The sequence below is a fragment of the Glycine max genome, chromosome 20 (assembly GCF_000004515.6).
Source record: "Glycine max cultivar Williams 82 chromosome 20, Glycine_max_v4.0, whole genome shotgun sequence".
Taxonomy (NCBI): Eukaryota; Viridiplantae; Streptophyta; class Magnoliopsida; order Fabales; family Fabaceae; genus Glycine; species Glycine max.
This window is the reverse complement of record NC_038256.2, coordinates 22,324,802-22,338,866: the sequence shown is the minus strand read 5'-3', so window position 1 is coordinate 22,338,866 and position 14,065 is coordinate 22,324,802. Positions and strand designations below refer to the sequence as shown.

Here is a 14,065-nt window from a genome sequence, read left to right as displayed (position 1 = left end):
TGTCGGACTTCGTCTGTTCTTGAACTTCCTCTATCTCACTCGTGATTTTAGCCTTGGCATGTGTCCGGTAAGGGTATTGTAAAGAGCATTCGTTCTTTTTTATTACTATGATTACATTTTGGCAGTAAAGATGACTGTTAAATAAAGAATGCAATGAGTAATGCAACAAATAAATAAACGTGAATACATGAAAATGATAGTTTGCTGAAGTATTGTGAATTTACATAGGACATTCAGTGGAACATAGGGTCGAATCAAATCCAATTTTCATTAAAACAATATTGTTCATCTTGATAGAGCCAAAGCATAACTAGAAATACAACATGGACAAATCAACGATTCCTAATTATGTTGGTCATTAGTTCGACCATGTGTTGGTAGTAACTGAAAAGGTTGTGAACTTCATCGGGAGCAGAGTATGTGTCAATCGCCACCTTGGCCCTAGTTAACAACCATGGGAGCTCTTGACTCTCATTCAGAGTGAGAGCAAATCTATTCATCCATTTCATGGCTTCTTTATGCAATAACTCTATTGATAGGCCTCTTGTTTTCACTAGTGAGGGTTATCACTATTGGAAAACCCGTATGCAGATCTTTATAAAAGCAATAGATTTAAATATATAGTGATGCAATCCTACCCCGCAAGGGCATTGGATAAAAGACTCCAAGTAGATTAGGCCAGAGATCCAAGGGAAGGCCCTAGGGTTCTCATGAGCCTTAGGGTAGATTTCGAGCCCATGGGCTAAGTATGAGCCCATTCATCTTTGTAAATATTAGAATAGGTTTTTCCTTCGTTTAGGCCTTGTATTTTGGCCATTCTAGTAGTATAGGGTTTTAGCCTTGTATTTCGAGGCATTTTGAGTAGTCTTTGTAGTAGGGACTTTTTTGTTTTTTAATGTATTTTGTCATGGGGGTGAGCTTAGCTATTATAGGGGGTGTGTAGCTAAGCTCTAGCTTCTCATCTCAAGGAGGTGAGCTTAGCTATTAGAAAGGTGTGTGTAGCTAAGCTCTAGCTTCTTTAGAAATCTTCTCAAGGAAGCTTCTCAAGGAGGTGAGCTTAGTTATGAGAGGGGTGTGTCTAGCTAAGTTCTAGCTTCCCAAGGAAGTTTTCTCAAAGAATTTTCTCAAGGAAGTTTTCTCAAGAAAGCTTCTCAAGGAAGCTACCTAGTCTATAAATAGAAGCATGTGTAACACTTGTTGTAAGTTTGATGAATGAGAGTCTTGTGAGACACAACTCAAAGTTCAACTTCTCTCCCTTTTTCTTCCTTAAATTTCGTGCTCCCCCCTCTCTCTTTCTCTCCCTCTCTCTTTTCCTCCATTGAAGCATCCTCTCCAAGCTTCTTATCCAAGGATCATCTTGGTGGTGAAGCTCCTTCTTCCATGGCTTATTCCCTAGTGGATGGCGCCTCCTCTCACCTCTTCTCCCTTGTCTTTCGCTGCATCTCCATGGTGGAAAACCACCATTAAAGGACCTCATTGAAGCTCAAAGATCCAGCCTCCATAGAAGCCCCACAAGCAAGCTTCCATCATATAGGAAGCCATTGAAATTGGTCTCTTCATTCCTACAATGGTAGTGGGAAATGCAACTATAGAAAAACCTATAGAACGATGGGATGAATATTGAAAAAAGAAGGGTTCAATACAATTTAAAGGCCAAAAATATAATCACTTCTGCATTAGGCTTGGATGAATAGTTTAGATTCTCAAATTGTAAAAATGCAAAAGAAATGTGGGATACATTAAAAAAGTTTAGAATGAATCTATATGAGACCATACAAGATATGCAAAATAGATTTCCTCGTATAGTTAATCATCTTCCATCATTGGGAAAAATATTTCCTAATGAAGATCTCATTAACAATTTGTTGAGATGTTTAAGCAGGCAATGGCAACCAAAAGTAACAGCAATTGTAGAATCAAGAGATCTCACAATATGTCTCTTGCCACTCTCTTTGGAAAACTTCAAGAACATGAATTGGAACTTATAAGACTCCATCAACATGAAGAGAATGATAAAAAGAGGAAAGGAATAGCACTCAAAGCCGCATCATCTTCTATTCAAGAAGAAAGTAACAAAGAGGACTTGAATGAAATAAAAGAAGATGATGATTTCAGATTTTTTGTGAAGAGATTCAATAAATTTCTGAGAAACAAGAAATCAAAGGAGATCAAACATCAATCCAAATAAGAAAGGAGAAGATTCCTCCTTAGCCCCAAAATGTTATGAATGCGATCAACCTGGGCACTTGAGATTTAATTGTCCTATCTTTAAAAGAAGAATGGAAAATTTTGACAATAGGAATTTCAAAGAAAAGAAAGCATACATCACTTGGGAAGATAATGACATGGATTCTTCAAGTGATTTAGAAAATGAAATCATAAATTTGGGTCTCATGGCGAAAGACTATGAAAGCGGAGAAGAGGTAATGTCTTCTAACTATGACTTATCTATTTCTTTTGATGAACTTCAAGATGCATTCATTGATTTGCATAAAGAATCTGTCAAACTTGCCAAATTAGTTTCATATTCTAAGAAAACTATTTCAAGTTTAGAAATGGAAATTTTGAAATTAAATTTAGAGTTAGAAAATCTTAAATCTGAAGTTAAAATTTTAAAATTAGTAGATAAAAATCAATATTCTACAAAATGCTTAATACAAGAAAAAAATAAAGCATCTCATTCATATGAATGTTGTGATAAATTCAAAGAAGAAATTGAAGATTTAAAAATTGCTCTTTCCAAATTTACTCTTATTAAAAATAATTTAGATATTATATTTGGCAAACAAAGATGTGTTTTTGATGAAGCTGGATTAGGATACAATCCTGAAAATCAACAAAAGATGCATAAAAATTTCTTTGCCTCCACTCAAAAGGCTAGTTCTCCCTTGTTAACATGTTTTTACTGTGGTAAGAATGATCATAGTGCATCAACATGTTATATTAGAAAGAATGGTAGTACCATTGGAAAAATGGTATGGGTTCCAAAAGGATCCTTACTCAAAACTAACATACAAGGACCCAAGAAAATTTGGGTACCAAAATCAAAATATGATTATATGAATGATGGACTCCTTGAAGCAAAGTTGGCACATTGATAGCGGTTGCTTCAAACACATGGCGGGAGATGCATCAAAGTTTATTCACATTTCTCCCAAAGATGGTGAATATGTGATCTATGGAGACAACAAACAAAGGTAAAATTGTTGGAGTTGGAAAACTAGGTACGAATCCCTCTACCTCCATAGAAAATGCTTTACTTATTGATGATCTTAAGCATAATTTATTAAGTATTCATCAATTATGTGATAAAGGCCTTTTGATATCATTTGATTCTCATATATTCCAACAAGCGGTAACATTTTCTTTTAGGCCATGAAATGATACTTGAACTGTATGACATTCTATACTCTTTTAATTCATTATAAATTGATGAATGTTTTTCTCCTCTCTGCTCATGATTTGTTTTTGATATTGACAAAGGGGGAGATAGATAAAAGATAAGAAAGTAAGGGTTTATGAGACAACTTTTTATATATGAAATCTATGCAATCTTCAATTGTTTCATATAAGCAATCATTGCAAAATCAAGAGAGAGTAAACTATATAGATAGATGTCGCAACGTGCCCTTTCGCGGGCGAGCGAGGTGAGGCTCATGGGTGCGCTTTCCAAAGGAGGAAAGATGCGCGGAGTCGCCACCAACGTTTATTTGTGGGAAACGTCGGAAAAACCGAAGGAAACCGGTCGAAATGAAAATTCTAAGTTCGGGAGTTGTATTTACGTTTGAGGAAGGTATTAGCACCTCTTACGTTTGTCTCAAAGGACAACAGCCTATTTTTTAGAATTGTGGAAATTGTGTTATCTTAACTTTTAGTTCTTTTTATTTTTTGAGGTCGACAAAAGCGGGGCTCTTGCTCCTACGTACCCACCATCGAAGAGGAAATCAGACCTACGTAGTATTTTCTTAAGGGTGAATCACACGATTTCTTTTTACTTGAAAGGTGTTCATTTAAAGGTGTTGGGCCTTTAAAAATGATCCATTTAACTTGGTAAGAAAAAGCTGAGATAAAACTTTCAAATCCTTTTTTAGTGATTTTTTTTTGGTGGACGAGCTTGACTTGGCGAATTGATTTTAGCCTTAGTTTCGCTTTAGTTATTAGTCAATTCAATTAAGAATGAGAAATCCCAAAGAGAAAACGTCCGATTGATTTTTGTGCTTCATTTTACTAAAAGATATTTTTTTTATTATTATATTATTATTTTACCTCTTTTTTGATTTCCAACGTGGTTACGGCACGATTGAACGGTCGGAATTCATTTTAACAGAAATTAATGAATACTACAATTCAAATGATCGGTGGAAATTTATTTTATTTTTAGATTAGGCGCGAAATGACTTAAATAAATGACTGAAGCACGTCAAAAGGGGGTACGGAAAGCGAATGAAAACGAGAATAAAAATACATGAAACAAAATATGGACCACCACGGGTACATAGAATGAATTGAAAAGCTCGGTTTGAGGTACTTACCTGTTGAAGACTGAAGAAAACGAAGAACGAACGGTGAATGTTGAAGAACGGTCGAGAATCTTCGCGTAATTACTCACGGAAACGTTACGGAAACGTTACGGAAGCGCCTCGGCTTGGATTTTCTTCACGGAAACAATTTTCCTCAGCAATTTCGAGAGAATAAGAAGTGCCAAGAAGGATGAACCCCTTCTCTCTCTTCACTCCTCCCCCTATTTATAGCAAAATAGGGGAGGAGCTTGCCACCCAACTCGCCCAGGCGAGCAAGGTTGCTTCCTCCAGAAGCAACAGCCTTCTGGAGGAAGAATCTGGAAGGCCCAAGTGGGCATGATTGCTATTTGTACCCCCTTTTTTACTAAATGCACCCCCCTTTACCTTTTTTAGTAATTCTTTTTCCGTAACGTTACGAAACTTTACGAATTTCGTAACGATACTTATTTTCCTTTCACAAGGTTACGAATCCTTATGGATTATGTATTTACTCCTTTTTTAGCTTTCGAAGAAGTTACGAAAACTCACGGATTGCGAAAAACACCTCATTTCGATTTCCGTCACATTACGGAATTTTCACGGATCGCGTAAGCCTGCTTCCTTTTGATTTTCGGCACGTCTCGAGACTTCACATATTGTGCAACAAAGGGTGCCAAGTATCTCAAAGCGGCCAATCAAAGGTTGTATATCATCAAATAATAATCCCTGGACGAAATTAGGGTATGACAGTAGATATTCTTTTGTTTTTACTCCTAACCTACATATGGGTGTCATCATCAAAAAAGGGGGGAGAATGTGAATCATGCAGGTTTTGATGATGTCAAAAAAAGAATTTGCTTGATAATGATTGTCATCATCAAAAAGGGGGAGAATGTGAATCATGCAGGTTTCAAGTTTTGATGATGCCAGAAAGAATTCACTTGATACTGGTGTCATCATCAAAAAGGGGGAGAATGTGAATGTATGAATACATGATTTTGATGATGCCAAAGAATAATCAAACAAGGTTTCTTCCAAGATTACTTCAACAAACATTCAAATGTTAAGCATTGCTTCAAGATTAATACAAGGTTGTTTCAACAAACAAGCATTGCTTCAAGATTAATTCAAGATCAAGATTTTGCCACAAAACAAGTGTTTCCAAGATGATGGAAGCTTGTTTGTGGAGCTTCTATGGAGGCTGGATCTTTGAGCTTCAATGAGGTCCTTCAATGGTGATTTTACACCATGGAGATGCAGCGGAAGGCAAAGGAGAAAAGGAGAAGGGAGGCACCATCCACTAGGGAATAAGCCAAGGAAGAAGGAGCTTCAACACCAAGAGTTTCCTTGGATAAGAAGCTTGAAAAGGATGCTTTAATGGAGGAAATGAAAAAGAGAAGGGGGGAGCACGAAATTGAAGGAATAAAAGAGGGAGAGAAATGAAACTTTGAAGTGTATCTCATAAGACTTTCATTCATCAAAGTTACAACAAGTGTTACACATGCTTCTATTAATAGACTAGGTAGCTTCCTTGAGAAACTTTCTTAAGAAAACTTCCTTGAGAAGCTTCTTTGAGAAAACTTCCTTGAGAAGCTAGAGCTTAGCTACACACACCCATCTAAAAACTAAGCTCACCTCCTTGAGAAGCTTCCTTGAGAAGCTAGAGCTTAGCTACACACACCCCTCTAATAACTAAGCTCACCTCCTTGAGAAGAGAAGCTAGAGCTTAGCTACACACCCCTATAATAGCTAAGCTCACCTCCATGACAAAATACATGAAAATACAAAAACAATCCTACTACAAAGACTACTCAAAATGCCCTGAAATACAAGGCTAAAACCCTATACTACTAGAATGGCCAAAATACAAGGCCCAAATGAAGAAAAAAACTTATTCTAATATTTACAAAGAAGAGTGGACTCAATCTTGGCCCATGGGCTCAAAAATCTACCCTAAGGTTCATGAGAACCCTAAGGCCTTCTTTATCAGCTCTAGCCCAATCCTCTTGGAGCCTCTTGCTCATGGCTCTGGTAACTGGTCCTTTCCTAGGGAGGATTGCATCACAAGAGATCAAGGCTCTGGTAATCGATTACCAGACAGTGTAATCGATTACTAGAAGACAAGTTTGAAAATTAGTTTTAAAAAAGGGTTTTGAATTTGAATTTTGAATCATGTAATCAATTACCAAATGTTTGTAATCGTACCAGCAACGACACTTCAAAAAATACTGTAGACAAAGGATCAAGCTGAATGTTTTGATGATGCCAAAGGTTCACATGCGTCTCAAAGCTTTATTCAAGACAAAGAAATTAAAGATATTCAAGATGGATGATCAAGACAAGTCTCTAGTCTTAGAAAGGGTATATTAAATAGGAGGGAAATTCCAATTGAAGTAGAAAAAGGTTTGGCCAAGAAATTTAAGTTAAAAAGTCTTTTACAAGAAATTTACTCTCTGGTAATCGATTACCAGAGGATGTAATCGATTACCAGTGGCCAAAACTGATTTACAACAGCTATTAAAATTTGAATTCAAAATTTGCACTGTGTAATCGATTACACATATATGGTAATCGATTACCAGCAGTTTATGAACGTTTTAATTCAAATTTTAAAGCTTGTAATCGATTACACATATACTGTAATCGATTACCAGAGCAGATTTTTAGAAAATATTCTCAACAGTCACATCTTTTTATGTGGTTCTTGAATGGCTATCAAAGGCCTATATATATGTGACTTGAGACACGAATTTGCTAAGAGTTTTTCAGAACAAAAAGGTCTTATCCTCTTAAAAAGAAAAATCGTTTTATCCTCTTACAAATTCCTTGGCCAAAACACTTGTGATTCAATAAGGAATTATTTGAGTGCTCAAATTGTTCAATCTATCTCTTTCAAGAGAGATTTCTTCTTTTTTTCTTCTTCATTCTGAAAAGGGATTAAGAGACCGAGGGTCTCTTGTTGTGAAAGAATTCTAAACACAAAGGAAGGATTGTCCTTGTGTGTTTAGAACTTGTAAAAGGAATTTACAAGATAGTGGAACTCTCAAGCGGGTTGCTTGGGGACTGGACGTAGGCACAAGGGTGTGGCCGAACCAGTATAAATCTGAGTTTGCACTTTCTCTTCCCTTAAACTCCTTTATTTATTATTGTTTTATATTCATATTTAAATTGTTCTATTTGAATCAACATTTAAGAAATTCATTATTAAGGGAATTTATAACTTGAATAGAAAGTTAAATAGAATTTTTAATTGGGGAAATAATTTGTAATATCTTAATTCAACCCCCCCTTCTTAAGATATCTGAGGCCACTTGTCCAACAAATACTTTGAAAAGACATGACCCTTCAAAATATAATTGTGTAATCGATTACCAGAAACTTATAATCAATTAGCCGTGAAGAATTTCAGAAAAAACTTTTTGAAAAGACACATCTCTTCAAACCATTTTTGAAAAGACACGAGAAGTGGTCAGACCAATATAAATCGAGTTTACATTTGTCTCTTCCCTTATCTCATTTATGTTATTACAATCAATTTTGTCTTGTATTTTTAAAGAACATTATTAAATTGATTGTTGCTTCTTCCTCTGCATTCTGAGCCTATCATTTAGAAGGGGGTTAAAAGTTTGTTAGTGGAAAATTTTGAAACTAATTCACCCTCTCACCCCCTCTTAAGTTATTGAGGCCACTTGTCCAACACATTAGAGAATCAAGTCTTGTCATAGGACCTCCAATTCCATGTAAAGGAGACAAGTTGGTTGCATGTCTATCAATTTGTTACAACTAATGTTTTTTATAATTATGTTAATTAAGGAGAAAAAAAATACCTAGATTAGATAACTAAATAGTTAGTAACTCAGTAGATCTTTTTCTCACCGGATGATAATACTAAACACCTAACACATCTTACATAAGTACTAATGATATATAAATTGCCTATTTGAGATTAAAATAATAATTTATTTTATGTAATAATTAAAACATAAATTGTCTAATGAAATATTTTTAAAAAATTTATAATATTATAAAATTAATATTTTTTATTTACAATATAGTTGTGAAATTATTAAATTGTTTTATCATTTCATATTTTAAAATGGAAAATATTTAAATTTAACAAAAGTTAAATCCTTCTCAATTTTTTATACTTTATTTTTTCATAAAATTTATAAATATTTAAAACAAAATTATAAATAAATATATATATATATATATATATAATTTATTTTATGTAGTAATTAAAACATAAATTGACTAATGAAATATTTTTTAAATTATAATATTATAAAATTAATATTTTTTATTTACAATATAGTTGTGAAATTATTAAATTATTTTATCATTTCATATTTTAAAATGAAAAATATTTAAATTTAAAAAAATTTAAATCCTTCTCAATTTCTTATACTTGATTTTTTCATATAATTTATAAATATTTAAAACAAAATTATAAATATATATATATATATGCACAATTATAATTAATTATATTTTCCCTGTTTGAATACTTTCTCTTTTTGCCGTTTTAGATAGCTTAATTGGCTAATTATGTCCGTCTCTATAAAAAAAATTAATTTTATAAATATATGTATTTTAAATATGTGCAAAACTGGAAATAATTTGTACCAATGCACAAGTTCCTTACTATTTCAACTCAAACAAGAGCCGCGACATCATAAATATTGAATACACTGAATAGTCTAAAATTTTTACTACATTTAATATTTAATAAATAAAATCTTTAATGCAGTAGAATGTTAAATATTTTTTTGACCAAAATACGATACTATATTATTAAAAATTAAATTTTTTTTTGACCAAAATGCAGTAGAATCTTTAATGCACAAGTCACTTTTTTTACTCAAACTTATTTAATAATGCAGTTTGATATTATTTTCTTATTATTTTAATATAATATTATATTACTAGAAAAAATTATATATCTGAATAATTTTTTTATATATTTAAATTCTTAATTTTAAAATATCTTTATCAAATAATTACTTTATTTATTAGTAAAAATTATGTATTAATATAATATATATATATATATATGTATATATATATATATATATATAATATCTATTAAATTTAATAAATATTATATTTAATACTAAATCATAGGTAAAAAAATTTGTTCAATAACAATAAATAATCTATTTATTAAATATAATTCCTAGTTAAGTTATTCGTTTTTCTTGGGCCAGTCAAATTATTCTTGTAAAACATGTATTTACAATTATTAAGGATGAAAGTTATGAACGTAGAGAGAGATTAATAAATATATTTTATCAATAATTCTTTTAATAAAAAATTAATGTATTAAAGTGATAAAAGTATTTCAATAAAACTCTATAAATAGGCACATATTGGTTGGTCGTCTCAATTGACCACAAAAACGATCATCTAGTTTTTCTCTAGAGCACAGTCCAAAAGAAATCTTGTAAATCATGTATATATATATATATATATATATATATATATATATATATATATATATATATATATATATATATATATATATTATTAAATTTGATAAATATTATATTTAATACTAAATTATAGGCAAAACAATTCAATAACATTAAATACTCTATTAAATATAATGCCCAATCAAATTATTTGTTGTTTAGGGCCAGTCAAATTATTCTTGTAAAACATGTATTTACATTTATTAAGGATAAAAGTTATGAATGTAGAGAGAGATATAAATAGGCACTTCATATTGGTGGGTCGTCTCAATTGACCACAAAAACTATCATCTAATTTTTCTCTAGAACACAGTCCTAAAGAAATCTTGTCATTTCCAAGCTATATATATATATATATATATATATATATATATATATGGATCACTCCCTTTTGATTATTATCATCATATTTTCCATTACCTTTCTTAAAGCATTTAGATCACACTTGTTTAAGAAATCCAAGAAACAAGAATTGCCCTTGCCCCCTGGTCCCAAACCATGGCCTATAATCGGTAACCTTCCTGAAATGCTTACGCATAGGCCTACATTCCGATGGATACAAAACCTAATGAAGGAAATGAACACTGAAATTGCATGTATCCGCCTAGGAAATGTCCATGTTATCCCTGTGACTTGCCCGACCATTGCCCGTGAATTCTTGAGAAAACAAGATGCTACTTTCGCTTCTAGACCCAACAGTATAACCACTTCTCTTATTAGTCGTGGATATCTCTCCACAACCCTTGTACCCTTTGGGGAGCAATGGAAGAAAATGAGGAGAATTGTTAGTAATGATTTGTTGTCCACCACCACTCACCAACGACTTGAAAATAAGAGGGTCGAAGAAGCCGATAACCTTGTATTTTACATCTACAACAAGTGCAAAAACAATGTCAACGATAATGTTTGCCTTGTGAATGTGAGGTATGTTGCACAACACTATAGTTGCAATGTGATCAAGAAATTGATCTTTAGTACAAGGTATTTTGGGGAGGGTAAGAAGGATGGAGGTCCTGGTCGTGAGGAAGAGGAACATGTCGATTCCATTTTCACAATGCTTAAGTACATTTATGACTTTAGTGTTTCTGACTATGTCCCTTTCTTGAGGGGACTTGACTTAGATGGTCATGAGGGCAAGGTGAAGAAGGCCTTAGAAATTGTCGAGAAATATCATGATCCCATCATTGAGCAGCGAATCAAAGAAAGGAATAATGGGTCCAAGATTGATGGAGAGGATTTCCTTGATATTCTCATCTCACTCAAAGATGCCAACAATAATCCAATGTTGACAACCCAGGAAATCAAGGCACAAATCACCGTAATATATATTCTTGACTTCCTTTATTTCTCTTTTACATACATTTACACTTTCACATGCTAACAAAGGAATGATACAAACAACATACTTTTACTAATCTATTTAGAATCTGTTCAATTAATAATTATGACTATAAGAGCCATCAAACAGTAGACCTTTCTTAACACGTTTCTTGCATACATTTCTAGTACTAATAAAAAAAATATTACTTGATATTTCTATCTTGTTCAAAAATACATACATGAAATACAATGGATCTTCAATATTAATTTGTTATTCATTTATTGATTCCATAATCTTTCTTTAACAGTTAGACGAATTCTATGGTATATTCAGACATTTAAGGGTTTTGGTATTGTTATTGAGAATTTGTCTCTCTAGCTTTGTTGTGTACTCAAACTCATTCTATTATTTGATCCAAAATATAACTGTACCAAAAACCTTAAATTTCTTTGGGTATATATATCATAACAACTCAAATCGAGAATACTCCATAGATAAATTAAAAGTCTTATTAGATTATAAAAATGAAACTTTTCTATTGATAAATGTTAGTTTTTAATTATTAATTTTTTATTATAGTAGGAGGAGTCAAACCCGTGACCCCTCACCCCTCTCATCTTTTTTCACCATTAAACCAACTTTATAATTCCTATAAAACTTGTGTTGTAGGAATTGATGATGGCAGCAATGGATAATCCAACAAATGCATTTGAATGGGGTCTTGGAGAGATGATAAACCAACCCAAGTTGCTCCAACGCGCTGTAGAAGAATTGGACACGGTAGTGGGGAAAGAGAGACTGGTCCAAGAATCAGACATTCCAAAGCTCAACTACATAAAAGCATGTGCAAGAGAAGCTTTTCGCCTTCACCCTATTGTGCCTTTCAATGTTCCCCATGTGTCTCTCAAAGACACAATAGTTGGAAACTACCTAATCCCAAAGGGTAGCCACATTCTGTTAAGTAGACAAGAACTTGGTCGTAACCCTAAAGTTTGGAATGATGAACCGCTCAAGTTCAAGCCAGAACGTCACCTAATTAATAAGAGTGATGTGGTTTTGACCGATCAAGATTTGAATCTCATATCATTCAGCACAGGACGACGTGGTTGTCCAGGATTCATGCTTGGAACCACAATGACTGTGATGTTATTTGCTAGGTTACTCCATGCCTTCACTTGGATTGCACCACCCAATGTGTCACACATCAACCTTGCCGAGTCAAGCCATGATATATCTCTTGCTCACCCACCTCTCGCACTAGCAAAGCCAAGATTACCGCCAGAGCTTTACAATAAATGAAGTGTTTGTTTAATGTGTATCAGCCGACTATGTTATTTTGAATAAATAATCTCTTTTTGGCAAACATTCAATAAAAAGAGAAATAATAAGAGTTGGTGAAGTTTTTAATATGTATGGTGTTTGTATAATATGAGTAGGCAATTTGTGTTTCAATCATGACCTTTTTATTCATCATATAAATAGATGTTAAAAAAATTAAGATAAAATGCACACTATGTCTAGATTTGCAAAGGTAATCTTATATCACATAAAATAATATTTCTTTCCAAACCTTTTTTACATCATCTGCATCCCCTTTTACAATGAAAAAGAGTGTGTAACATATATTCAATATATTATATACGATGCAATACATTGGAGGATTGTAGACGATCAATCTAAATGTTTTATTTAGCAAATTGGGTATGAGATTGTAAAATAATAAAAATTTAATTATGTTTTGAGTCCCCAAATTTAAAAAAAAAATCATTTTTCTTAAAAAAAATGTATTTTTTAAAATTTGAGAGAATAAAATTATTTTATTTTTAATTTGGGGAAACAAAAAACTGATTTAAACCAATAATAAATTTGAAATTTGAAATTTTTCTTTTATTAGACATTTACAAAAGAATAAAAATTACATTTTTATTTATAAATATTGCTAAATTTCTATAAAATTGTATGTTCAAAATGTAGCATAATTGCATAGTTTAATTACAAATTAAGTTAGACACAAAATACGAATGAACAATTAAACATGTAAGTTCTTTTTATTAAGACAAAGTCCCTCCGAAAGCTAATATTTTAATGATTATACACCACTATGAAGCGAAATCTAAGTGACTAAATTTAGCTACTAATGATTGCTTTGAGTGTTATTTATTAAGACATGACATATTAGAAGCATGCTACATGTGTGAAGCATAAACCTACAATAGAAGCTTTCCATATCATAAATTATGCAATCAGAAGCAAGACTACCAAAATGAGAGCTATTTAGAGGCTAGAAAAGCAGTCATGCTTTTCGGGTCAAAGTGCATCTTTTGTTAAATTCAAGGTATTTGGTTTGCAGACTTGTTGTGACAAGGTATAGCTTTGTTGTAGTGAATATTCACCATATCTTTACTTGATCAATTGTCATATTTCGTTGTGATCATGTTTACAACTCCTCATTCCTTTAAACACAAAATATGTTCATGTAGCATCCAAATTTATCACAAAACATTAAAAAGTTGTCTTTTTTGGTTTCTAAAATGATTTTATACAATTTATTGACAAAAAAACACTTATTGTCACAAATCCTAAAGAATAACTAGGATAATTGCTCACAAAACAAGGTGTGAAAAACAATTATCAATTGCCAAGTTGCATTCTCAAAATCAAGTTATCTTCTTGTGTAAGATCAACAATCAAGGAAGTTGATCGCAAATGGGCCTAAAGTTGAACATCATTTTCCTCTTTATTTCTCTCAACCTCTGTGTTCTTTCTTGCCTTTT

At 32.4% G+C, this 14,065-nt stretch overlaps 1 protein-coding gene across 1 annotated transcript; it reads left to right on the top strand.

Annotated features, from left to right (window-relative positions):
• The first annotated feature begins 10,346 nt into the window (after positions 1-10,346).
• On the top strand, positions 10,347-12,590 carry LOC100779934 (isoleucine N-monooxygenase 2). Its single transcript, XM_003556800.4, has 2 exons — positions 10,347-11,288; positions 11,961-12,590. The coding sequence occupies exons 1-2, from the start codon at positions 10,347-10,349 to the stop codon at positions 12,588-12,590; spliced, it is 1,572 nt and encodes a 523-aa protein (XP_003556848.1).
• Positions 12,591-14,065: the final 1,475 nt, after the last annotated feature.

Excerpts from the sequence above, each read along its gene's own strand:
- LOC100779934 (XM_003556800.4), top strand. The coding sequence starts at position 10,347 with ATGGATCACTCCCTTTTGATTATTATCATCATATTTTCCATTACCTTT. Across the intron at positions 11,289-11,960 it reads AAATCAAGGCACAAATCACC|GAATTGATGATGGCAGCAAT; the intron begins GTAATATATATT and ends CTTGTGTTGTAG.